This window comes from Papio anubis, chromosome 15 (assembly GCF_008728515.1).
Source record: "Papio anubis isolate 15944 chromosome 15, Panubis1.0, whole genome shotgun sequence".
Taxonomy (NCBI): domain Eukaryota; kingdom Metazoa; phylum Chordata; class Mammalia; order Primates; family Cercopithecidae; genus Papio; species Papio anubis.
The window spans coordinates 51,263,671-51,276,923 of record NC_044990.1 but is presented as its reverse complement, the minus strand read 5'-3'; the positions used below and the strand labels follow the sequence as shown (position 1 = coordinate 51,276,923).

Below are 13,253 nucleotides of genomic sequence, written 5' to 3'. Positions count from 1 at the left end.
AACATGGTTTTCCAGAACTTCCCTGACCCTAAATACTATTTCTCTTTCATTCCTTTTTATTTCTGTACTATCATTTTCATATATAGTTTCTCTCATCAGTTTTTGCCATCTTATTCTATTGCCATATTTTTGGCTTCAACAATTGCTGCATTTTTTCTGATCACTTGAGGTCAGGAGTTTGAGACCTGCCTGACCAACATGGCGAAACCCCCATACCTACCAAAAATACAAAAATTAGCTGGGTGTGGTGGCACACACCTGTAGTCCCAGCTACTCAGTAGGCTGAAGCATGAGAACTGCTTGAACCCTGGGAGATGGAGGCTGCAGTGAGCCGAGATCATGCCACTGCACTCTAGCCTGGTAGCAGATTAAGATATAAAGATAAAAGTATATAGAAATATGAAAAAAAAAAAACCACTGAATGGAAATTCAGGACAGCTGGTTTCTTTATCAAACTTTAAACTAGCTCAATATGACATAAAAATCACTTACTCTGCTCATCTCATTTTGCATGCCTTCTTGCTTTGGCCTTGTACCAGTATAAAATGAGGACAAAACTCCTACCATTACCAGAGAAGTTGGGATTGAAAACATAATTTCAAACAATATTCATTTAAAAATACTTACAATGAAAATTACTTTAAAATACATAACATACATGTACATAATATATATCTTATATATAATAATTATTACATTTTTTGTAGAGATTAGGTTTCACTATGTTGCCCAGGCTGGTCTGAAACTCCTGGGCTCAAGTGATCCTCTCACCTTGGCCTCCCAAAGTGCCTGGATTACAGGTGTGAGCCACTGTACCTTGCATAGAACACATTTTTTTATCTAAAACAAACCATAACTGAAAAAAGTTTACTATTAAAATTAATTTTGAATTGCAACCTTACATTTTAGATCCAAACACAGGATTCTATGTAGTAGCCCACAAATGTAACAGTGTATTCAATTTATTCTACTACAAAAACTGAATTTTAAAATTTCCACTTTTTGGCAGAAACAATCTTAGGAGTGCATGCAGGCATTCAAAGCAACAGAACATGACATAATAACTGTTCATGTTCACGAAAACTGGGTACTTGTTACTTATCAAATTGTTCAGCTTGAATTGGGACATATATGGGTCTTTCATTTGCCTGAGAAAAGTACTTTCCTTTGTAGAAAAAGTAAAGTCTTTGAGTAAAAAGCCATTTTCATTCGTTTGAAAAATGGCATGCCGTTTCCATACATTTCTCTTTATAATAACACAGGTTGTTTAATCATAAAAATGTGGCATTTGATAATAAAAACTTCTAACATAAATGAAAAAGATGAGGCTAATTATACCTGACTAGAACATTATGTATAGGCATGCCAGAGGCTTTACTTAAGCATGATTCAGGGAAATCACATTCCACATAAAGATTAAAACACAGGAAGTGACAAAGGAAGCCAGCATCACATATTTGAATATTAAAAATATAACCTCTGAAAAATAAAACAGAATATTTTTCCTTAAGTTTCACTATATACAAAATATATACGATATTCCCAAAATATATGAGTTTAAACACATAGGCAACATAGACACTCTATACTCAAAATAACTTCAGTAGATTCTCTGTCTCTCTGCTGTCACACACACACACACACTCCTAAAAAAACACGAGGAAAGTGAACTACAGAAATCTTTTAAATAATATTCTCATAATGAGCTTGGGTTCACCATTTCTTTTGCATGGTAACTTAATGAGTGTATCAACTCTTTTACATGGTTGTCACATCAGGATGAAAGGGGGCTTTAAACTCATCAAGCTGCCCACTTGATGCTTCAGTCTTTACAAGCACATTTCTACTGAATTTGGCTTCTGCCTGAATACTACTGATAGAGAATGTGTTCGATGCTAAGGCATTCTGAAAAGTCCTACTATCTTCACACTTTCTTGCAGTGATCACCCAGTGATCCCTATTCTACTACTTTAGGTCTTGCCAAGTAAGAAATCCAGCTCTTTCATATGTGAACACTTAAAATATTTGTAGGTAGTTATAGCCTATCACTAATAGGGCACTTTTGAATCTTTTTGCAGTTATGGCGTATTCCTCTGAAAACCTTTTAGTTTAAAGCTTGGGTGCCCAGGTATCAGCATAATTCTATAAGGTAATTACAGATGACATTCTACATATAACTTCTATTACTGTAGGATAATATCTCCATATTCAAACCTTCCAGGTCATTTTCACATTTCACGTCTAAGCCTATAAAACCAATAAATCATAGGTTTTCTGGACCCAACTGCATGATCTTACATTTATTCCTATTAAAATTCATTCAGTTCATTAATTCTCCCTGAAAAGATCTATTAGATCCTTACTTCATTATTCAATTAGTTATTCTTCTCTGTTTTACATCAACTTTGTTAAATGTAGTTTTAATTTTTCCTGAAATCACTGACAAAAATGCAGAAATATAGTACTGCAGGATATTATAGATGAGCATCATATACTCACTTCTTAATTAATGATTCTCTAACGACATTTGGATAAAGCCCTTCAACAGTTACTAATCCATTTACCTGGCCTTGAACTGTCCTCGTATTTTCCCCATATTGTTTAAAAGGATGTCATGGAAAGTCTTAGCAAATCCCTTGTTTCCTATCTAACGCATTTCCATACTTTACCCCTGCAATATATCTCTTAAAAATTGAAATGTAGTCTTCTTTGATTTATTCTTAGAGAACCCATCCTAACTCTTGGTGATACTTGCTTATTTCAATAGCAATCTTAAAAACCACTGCAAGCATGGCTGCTTACCGAGCATAATCTATGCCATACACTTAAAATATATTGTATCTGCGAGGTGGCGGGCGCCTGTAGTCCCAGCTACTCGGGAGGCTGAGGCAGGAGAATGGCGTAAACCCGGGAGGCGGAGCTTGCAGTGAGCTGAGATCCGGCCACTACACTCCAGCCTGGGTGACAGAGCGAGACTCTGTCTTCCAAAAAAAAAATATATATATATATATATAAAATCTCTAAGGCTCAAAGCAATCCTAAATGGTTAGAATCATCACACCTATCTGAAGATGGAAAAAACAAAGGTTCATCAAAGTATTTACATCCATTATAGTTAAAAAAAAGTCAAGTAATTTGCTTAAAGTTTATATAAGATTGCATCAAATTATTTATAATTTATCAAAATACGATATGTAATGTAATATATCAATATGTTCCTTAATAGTTGCAAGAATCTACTATTTTCTTCCCTTTTATGAAAACAAGACGGCATTTGTTGACTCCCTTTATTCACTCCCATTGTTCACCAGGAGTATTAAAAACGTAATTTCTGAAGTTTCTCGGTAACTATGATTTGAAACTTGTATGTAAGAATTCTTAATAATCACTCTTTGTTTAAATTTAATTAAAAATACACAAAAAAGAAAAAAAACACATTGTAAGTTTCAATATGTATGAGGTTCAAAGGAGGATACATATTTATGAGGTACAAAATCTCTATCTGTCCACCAACCACCCAACACCCAATTTCCTTCTCCAGAAGCAATAAATGTTAATAGATTTTTCCTGGTCCTGATATAAAGAGCCACTTACTTCCTTTTGTACAACTACACTGTTGTATTCTGTAAATGTTTTCATGAATTACAATTCTTTTAACTACTGCCTAAATGTCAACTATGCTACAGTACATAAGGTGGTATATATAGCATTTTGAACCTAGCAAGTATACCTGCAGGATAACTTACTAGAAATAAAATTTATTGATCAAGAGCAATGTGTGGCTGGGTGTAGTGGCTCAAGCCTGTAATCCTAGCATTTTGGGAGGCTGAGGCAGGCAGATCACTTGAGGTCATGAATTTGAGAACAGACTGGACAACATGGCAAAACTCCGTCTTTACTAAAAATACACAAATTAGCCGGGTGTGGTGGCACGCGCCTGTAATCCCAGCTACTCAGGGGGCTGAAGCACGAGAATCGCTTGAAACAGGGAGGCAGAGGCTGCAGTGAGCGGAGACTGTGCCACTGCACTCCAGACTGGGCAACAGAGTGAGACTCCGTCTCACATACATACATTCCATACACACACACACACACACACACACCAGCTATGTGCATTTGTACTTTTGATAAGTATTACTGAATTACTCTCCATATTAGTTGTACCAATTTAAAATCCCACTAACAATGTTAAGATTGCCTGTTTTTCCATACCCACGCAAACACAATGTATTATCAACCTTTTGGTTTTTAGTGGAAAACAGGCTTTTTTTTTTTTTTTTTTTGAGACAGAGTTTCACTCTTGTTGCCCAGGCTGGAGTGCAATGGTGCAATCTCAGCTCACTGCAACCTCCGCCTCCCAAGTTCCGTTCAAGCAACTCTCCTGCCTCAGCCTCCCAAGTAGCTGGGATTACAGGTATGTGCCACCATGCCTGGCTAATATTTTGCATTTTTAGTAGAGACAGGGTTTTGCCATATTGGCCAGGTTGGTTTTGAACTCCGGACCTCAGGTGATTCAACTGCCTCGGCCTCCCAAAGTGCTGGGATTACAGGCATGAGCCACCATGCCCAGCTGAAAATAGGGATAGTTTTAATATGAATTTAATGACATGACTGTGACAGATATTGCAAATATTTTTTCTAAGATTGCATTTGCATTTGTTTTTTGACTTTCTTTATGGCAGTAATGCCACACCAACATTTTCCATTTGTAGGGAATCAAGTTTATCAATTTATTACTTCTATAACTCCTAAGTTGCAAAGGCCTTTTGTAATTAAAGATTATAAAAACATTCCCCTATGGCGTCTTAGGTTTTTAATGGTTTTACATTTAAATCTCTGATCCATATGAAATTTATCTCGGTGTAAGTTATGAGGTATGGATCTCAATTTTCTTTTTCCCCTAGTTGGCTACCCTAGTGACCTGTCACAATTCATTGTTCTTATCTAGAAATGCACTTACTTAATTTTTCCATATAAGCTACAAAACTTATTTGTCTGGTTTTTAAAAAAATATCTTTGGGTTCTATTTGGCTTACATTAAATGTATAGTTTAACTTAAGGAAACTGACATTTTCATGAAAAATAAAATTAGTTCTCTATGTACACTACCCCAAAATTTAACTTCAGATGAAGAAAAGGCATAATGTAAAAAATATAGTTATAAATATTTATGTGGAAGAGTACATGTACAAGAATAGCCATGATAATTGTGAAAAAGAATTTTTAGTGTTGCTCTGTCAAGTTTCACAAAGTCATTTGAAAATTTTGGCATGAATTACACTTAATTTATATATTAATTAAGAATGAATTAAATTGATGATACATCTAGAATTCTACTTTTAAAAATATCATTTATCAACATTATGATCCTAAGCAGGGATACTTTTCCCTTCATTTATTGATATTATATCTTAAAAAACAGATAAGTAACTTTAGCTATTTTAAGCATTTTGTTAAAGCCTAAGCTTATTTTGAGTTTTACATTCCCAGATATTATTCTCTTTCATTTACTCATTTATCCATAAGTCTCTGGTTCTGTATAGTCCTTTACAGTCCTGAGCATTAGCTCTATTTGCTGCTCAAGGGTTATTTTTAGTAGTACCTACAAAGACTTTTTTTCCCTTGTCTTGATTTTAAAACTATCATAAATATTTAAGGTTGGCTGAAAATTAGGCTCTAAATAAGCAAGGCTTTACTATGACTTCAAAGAATTATGAATAAATAAGCTTCCTCTTATCTGGCAGTTTGAAAATGAGGTCTTCCAGTTTATCTAAAATTTTAGTGGAAAATTCATTAGAAAGATATCAACTTGTGAAGAACAAAATTCAATAAAGTTTCACAACAAAACTAAATTGGACAAATTATTCTATGATGATAGTAGTTATCATAGGAAGGCACTGTTCTAAGTGCTTTACAAACATTAAATAATTGAATCCTCTATTATTTAACAGATACTTTTAGGTATTAGAGTACTGCATGGCCTTCAGGTGAATATCAGCTGCAAATGTATGGACAAGTAGGATCAGAAGGATTTAGGTTAAGAGTGTAGGACATAACAGAGCTTACGATAAATATAAATTGGTCAATTTTATGGTCAGATTTACTATTCTCTCCAACTTTACAAAACCACACAGTAGCTATCAAGTGAAGAATATAAGTTCTGATTTACTAGGTAATATCTTATGCTTTCTTTTAAACCTTATTAGTTTGCCCATAAATCTTATTCTAGAGCCATCCCTAAAAATATACACTCCTAAAACTACACATTAAAAACTGACATCAACACAAAGTCAAATGAATCTTTAGGGGACATCACAGTTTTGTAAGTGGAAGGGTTACACATAATGAAATATAAAACATGAAGGCTTTATAGGAACTCTAATGAAAGGAGCTGATTTATATACCATGATCTTTTATACTATGATCTTTACTTTTTTTTAGATAAACTAAAAAAAATTTTTTTGAGAAGAGTCTCACTCTGTTGCCCAGGCTGGAGTGCAGTGGCATGATCTCCGCTCACAGCAATCTCTGCCTCCTGGGTTCAAGTGATTCTCGTGCCTCGGCCTCCTGAGTAGCTGGGATCACAGGCATGCACCATCACGCACTGCTAATTTTTGCATTTTTTGTAGAGATGGGGTTTCACCATGTTGCCCAACCTGGTCTCAAACTCCGAGCCTCAAGTTATCCACCCGTCTCAGCCTTCCAAAAGTGCTGGGATTACAGGCATGAGTCACTGATGTTGAGAGTAAGACATACTTCCACATTATAGGAATGACTTCTTCAATATAACATTTATTAAAATTCTTCCATAGGCCAAGTTTATAAAGTTGATGTGAATTCAGAAGTATCACAATTTGAGTCATTCTAAAATATTTTTACAACAGGTTAGTTATATTAAGACTCGCCTTAAATTTTAGTTTTATGTATTGCTTATATCTCAAATTAATCTGGTTTTCATTTAACAACTAAAAGACCCATTGAACTTAATTTCAAAAGTTTATTAGTATGTGAAGGGTATGCAGAAACTTTCACACCATTTTAGCAACTTTTCTGAAATGATTTCAAAATGAAAAGTTAAAAAAATAAGGTAGCCACTGTTTACGCTCTATATAGTCAAACAATTGAAAGTGTAGGATGTTTAATGAAGTAATGATATTTACCATAATGCCTATCAGTTATTTTACTCTTAACAAGGCTACTAAAAATAAATATCATTTTCTATTGGTAAATTAAAGATATATCATTCTCTCTGATACTCTCCTTCCAACACACATACTTTAGAACATACAGATTTTGAAAAAACAAACAAACAAACAAACAAAAAACTAGGAATTATACAATGGTACAATCACTTTGGTGTTACCACTGGCAGGTTTTTAAAAAGTAAAACATTTATCAACCCGATGATTAACAATGCCACTCCTAGGTATTTAGCCAAGATAAATAAAAACACACTTTCAAAAAATTATATGGCAGCTTTATGCATGATAGTAACAAACTGGAAACCACCAAAATGACCATTGACAAGTGAATAAAATATATTCATACTCAGCAATAATAAGGAATGAACTACTGATACAACAACAAAGTGGAATGAAAGAACCTGGACACAGAGTATTTTTAGTCTAAGAGGAGCAAAACTAATCTGTGGTGACAGAAATCAGAAAGTGGTGCCTCTTAAGTCGTAGTGATTAAGAAGGACTGAAGGGCCATAAGGACACTCTCTGGAGTAACTGAACTATTCTATACCTCATTGTCAACATATACAATAATTGCATATTGAAAAAATAAAGCATATAAATTATACCTCAACTGAAATGAAAATTATTCTCTTTAAAATACATTTTCTAAATGAATATATAACAGAAACAATAATGGTTCGAGTTTTAACATTTCTATTTTCATGATGCTTACCTGTCTAAGAGCTGATCATGTTTTTCTAAAGCATCCTTTTCAGCCATCACTGCTCGTTCCTTTTCAGTCACAGCATTATCCCTTGCTTCTCGGAGATTTCTAAAATTTAAACATGCATTTCAGTTACTTCAAATGTGTGATTTATCCATGTCCTTTCTTAAAGATGGACTATCTGACAATCTTAAGGACCCATCTGAGAAGTTGGGGACCCAAAGTGTACACTATATAAACCTGCCTGGCTTGATTGAGTGTCTTGAAGTGCGGGATACACCAGTGTAGGTGCAAATATGGTCTATCTCGATATCACATCACCCTTCTCAGCATGGGTCAAAGGATAGGCTAAGTAGTTTGTATATAATTTATGTATTCCTTACCAGAAGCCAATGAGATAGGTGTAATTACTCATATATTATCCACTAGAAAACTGAGGTTTTGGAAGGTTAATAAATGTCCCACAAAATATTTTAAGTAAAAGATATATTGTGGATAATCAAAATAAAAGTGCGGTTTGGGATATGAGCAAAAGAATCGTTGAAATGAAGAACTTTGAAGTCTCAGTTATATAGGAAGGAAAAGGAAGGAAACACAGGTTGACAGATAGGATAAAGCAGAAGGGACAAAGAATTAGAGGTCCTGATAAGATATGACAGATTAAGTCAAAGTGTAATAGTTGTACAAGCAAGATGGAAGACTGGAGAATGGTGATTTGGAGGTAGAACAGAACTTTTCAGTGGCAGAATTTTGGTGGCTAACAAGATAGTGTATGAAAATCAGTATGGCTAAATTAAGTAGAGTTGAGATGAAGGTCAATATTTATGTAGGGCTCAAGGAAGTACGAGGCTAGGGTATTGGAAAAGTCATCTATTTAACAGTTGTGAGGACAGTAGGAAGGAACTGAAATTGATAGAAAAAATACATTTAGTGTCAGTTAAGGGAAGCTGGAAGATAACAATGACTAGTTGGGAAATTACACAGCTAGCCATGAGCTTCCAAAGATCAAAATGTTTGCCTTTTAATCAATATGAAACTTTGAATCAAGAAAAACACCAACCGTAAGTTTCTTTCAGATAGTCACCTATTTTTTTTAAAAATCTCCTTCTCTAGCAGTTGCAACATAAATAACAAGAATGTAATACAAATGATTTTGCTCACCTAATCCCTACAAAGCCCTTATGTTGTATTTTATAACCTACTTTATAGCTGAGTAAACTGAAGTTTAGAGAGTTCATGTACCTAGCTCTCAAGTCACACAGTCTAAGAGGACCATAATTTGAATCCAGTTATTTCTTACTCCAAAGCCAGGGCTTTTTACATCATGCCACACTATTCTCATGAAAAACGGGATTGGAAATTATTATTTTTTATTATTCATATAGAATGTGAGTAGGGAGTCGTGAAAGCCATAAAGTTTTAATAAACTTATCTACTGAATATTGGATAGAAATGCTCAGTACTTATACTTGCTATACCAGTACTCAATCTAGTCTTTTGCATGGTGATGTTGTCACAGGATCCTTGGGGTGTCGCTTTGTCAGCTGGAAACCTTTGTGGCCAGTGGCTCCTTTGTCCGAGTTATGCTCAGGCCCACTGGGCTTTTTCCACCCACTCGGCCTCACAGACTGTACTCGGCTTATGCTCTACCAGCCGGGATCCCACACCTGCTGAGGGCAAGCCAAGTGCAGAGCAGCAAGGGGTGCGTGAGCAAGTGAGTGAGTGCGGGGTTCAACCACTGCGCACAGCCGGGCACACAGGCTGTAGTGGGGTAGGCAGCTCCAGGCGCTGGCTCCAGGCTCCCTGTGAGGCTGTGAACGGACAGGCATACTGAAAGTTGCTTCCACTGCTGGCACCGGGGAATGCAGTAGTGCCCGGAAGCCTGGAGATGCCAGGAACTGCAGAGCCCCAAACAGGTGTCAGAGCCCTTGCTCAGGGAGCTCCTAGGTCTGGGCTCCCCAAAGGGCTGCAGCTCTTCTCTCCTTCCCACTTCTCGTCTTGTTGCAATGTGGTAAGTGAGGGGCGTGTTTCAGCCCTGTTTGTGTTACAGCTCTTTCAGTCCCACCATTAAGCAGGTCCCAAGTTCTTGTCCTGTGTCCAGGAAGAATGAGGTACACAGACAACTGGAGCATGAGTAAGGCAAAGAGGTGCTTTATTGAGCGGCAGTACAGCTCTCAGGAGATCCAGAGTGGGTAGCTCCTATCTGCAGGCAGGCCATCCCAATGTCTGCTCAGCTTCTGACTGAGAGGAGACCCACAGTTGGTAGCTCCTCTCTGAAGTCCAGACGTCTGCCAGAGCCCGAGGTTTTTGTGGGCTTCAGTGGGGAGGAAGTACATAGGTGACAATAGGTAGGCCAGGGGAAAAAAGTACCGTAAGTTCTCACTCTGTTCTGTGAAACTGGTGGCGCAGCTCCCATGCTCCAGGCCACCCCTGGCTTGAGGTGGGGCTTCACCGGGGACACAGTCCTTTCTGTCCAGGAACCTGCCTGCCTCCTGCCACCATCAACCAGCTGTAACCCGGCACCTGGGCTGGAGTGCCAAAGGGCACCTGCAGGCCTGCACCAAGCCGCCCTCATCCCCCACTTTGGCTGGTCTCCCTCCCATGTTTGTCAGTGTCCAAAGTCTGGAGGACGCCGAGGTGGCAGAGGGCTGGGGTGTCAGCACTGCCCCAAGAGCGGGCACACCTGCAACAGTTCCCAGACTTGGCCTCAACTTTGCTCCGAAATCACAGTGGGCGCTGGGAGTAGGGAGAGGCCAGGCAGCGGGAACAGGCCTTTCTGAGGCTGCAGGGGAAGAGGGCTCCCTAGGCCGACGAGAGTGAAGGAATGCCTGGGTCCGCAGCTGCGGCTGGGCCACTGCAGCAGTGCCTGGGAGGGCTCCCGCCTCTCCAACTCGAAGGGGTCTGGGTTTCTGCCTGTTTCTGGCTCCTGCCGGCTCAGTGGAGCATGCAGCCCTGGCCGCGCCTGCCCCACTGCAGCTGGCATCTTTACAGCAGTTGCTCCAGATAGGCCACTGCTGCCATCAATATTAACAACAAATTTAAAAATTTAAAAATGTCAACCATTAGAGATTTGTCAGTAAAACAGTTTATAAGCCAGAAATAAAACAGTTTCTTGTTGGAGTACATGTAACTCTTATTGAAAAGAAAATAAACTACTTTTGTGGGTTATTATATAAGCAGAAGTACATTCTAAAGTAGCTGTCAAAAAATGACATATTGTTATTTTCTGATGCCATCCTGATTGCAACAACCTTCAAAAATAATCTATTCTCAAACTGAAACATGAAAAATTAATGTTAAAGATAGAATAAAATTCTCAAACTATATTAAACATTTATATATTTTTCATTTCTAAATGATCTAAATATTTTAGTCAGTAAATCACCACAAACTGGTTTCAATGTTCATTTCTCAAATATAGCCTCATTATTCTATATGTTATTTTGGCAGCAGAATTACAAGTAGATCACATTTACAGGACTAATGAATCACGAATGCTCAATTGGTAGATGGAGACGCATCAGTCCCTGACATTTCCTTTCTTGCAACAATGGACATTAGAAATGAAAACAAGACACACGGAATGAAATAAAACCTAGAACAAGCTAACATCAGGGCTTGTGAAAGGAGGTATGATTAGAGGGTACTATGTTAAGGCATGTTGAAGTATGATTAGAGGGTACTATGTGAAGTGCTATGTTAAGGCATAAACAAAATTCTATGGCCACAAAGAGGAGTTGATTATTCTTTACTGGAGTAAGAGAGGTAGGTGAATAAAGTGAAACACTTTTAAAAAGTGACATGTAAGTTGGGCCTTGAAGGACAAATAGGTAAAGCAATTCAGAAAGAGAAAACAGAAATGAACTGGGGAATGGACCAGAAGAAGCTAAGGCTTCTACCAATAGGTCCTCTCACGGGTGTTTGTGGGTAGCATTTCTGTGTAATCCCAATCTCCTTATCAAGTACCACACCTTCCATATCCAGTCCATAACCTGCATTCTTTAGCAAAAAGCAGCATAATTCCTTATAACAAATACTTCCTTTAATATTACCAATTCACAGGTTTCATATGAAGTCTGAGAGAGATAAACTGAATGTATTCTTCCACTGACAATAATAGCAATAGCATACTGTTTACCATGTGCCAGAAGCCGTTCTAAGCACTTTTACATATCATAACTCATTTAACTGTCACAACGATCCCACAAAGCAGTTGTATCATTACCTCCATTTTACAAATGATAAGACTAAAACACAAAGAGGTTAAGTATTAGCTTAAAGTCACACAAGAAGTATGCTACGGAGCCCAAATGTGCACCCAAACAATTTGGCTCCAGAGTCTGTGGTGTGAATCATACTACGCTGCCTCTTAAAATTTCCTTTGCTTCACAGATGTTTTCTCCTTGAGAAATTCTGACACTATTAGATTTATATTACATGACCATCTCAAGGCACCAATAGATGTGAAATCAAAATACGCCTTGAAAGAATTGTGAATATATTATACATTAGCTTTTATGGCCCACAGTATGTAACATGCTCTTTAAAAAATAAACTGTTTGATAAAAAGCTAGATGTATTCCTTCCACAGGTAAGACAGTAACTTTCATATAATTAATAAATAATCCATTTCTAAATGTTAAATGCATTAAAAAATATAACAGAAATACAATTATGGAACAAATTACAGGAATTCAAATGTTCTTCAAAAGAGAAACTTGAAAAATTGATAGAAGCTATCTGCAGCATGTACAAGCTAATGAAGCTCAAGTTTTAGAAGTCCAAACCAAGTGTATAATCAAATGTAATTATAACAAAGAAAATGTTTCAAAATACAAAAATCTGAATATATCATCCTTAAAATACCTGTATAAAGTTAACGTTAGATTCCAACACTGTGTTTTTCATCATCCTTTCATGTTGTTTCCTAGCAACTCTATGTATCTCCCATATTCACATACGTATTTCTCCCATCCACCCTATGTTGTTTTGGAGACATACTGAGAGGAACGACTGAAGAAAAGAAATCTTAATACTGTGTGAAATGCAAAGGGAAAGTGAGTATCCTACTTTTATAACTAGAGTGTTCAAATAATGTATTTTTCAACCTGGGGCACTTTTTAGAATAAAAGAGGGTGCTACTAAAAATTATGCCAGAACAGGCATAAATCAGTACTTTCTTAGACAAACCAAGAGATATGGTTAATTAAATCGTAACATTCAAATGAGAAACTTAAAAGAGTTAAGTTCTTAATCATTTACTTAAAGGTTTTAATATTCTAATAAAATAGACATAGTTCATACACAATATAGTGCCATTTGTACAGCAGATAATTTAATATACAGAA

General features: G+C 36.8%; 1 protein-coding gene across 3 annotated transcripts in view; it reads right to left on the bottom strand.

Annotated features, from left to right (window-relative positions):
- The window catches only part of PIBF1 (progesterone immunomodulatory binding factor 1), a 237,121-nt gene that overhangs the window by 154,056 nt on the left and 69,812 nt on the right, over nt 1-13,253 (bottom strand). For all 3 annotated transcript variants that reach the window (XR_001896934.3, XM_003913944.5, XM_021929673.2), the window contains exon 10: nt 7,915-8,013. Coding sequence is in view for 2 of the 3 variants with exons in the window: in XM_003913944.5 (XP_003913993.2) it covers nt 7,915-8,013 (99 nt within the window). In the remaining variant the exon portion in view is untranslated. The remainder of the gene's footprint in view (nt 1-7,914; nt 8,014-13,253) is intronic.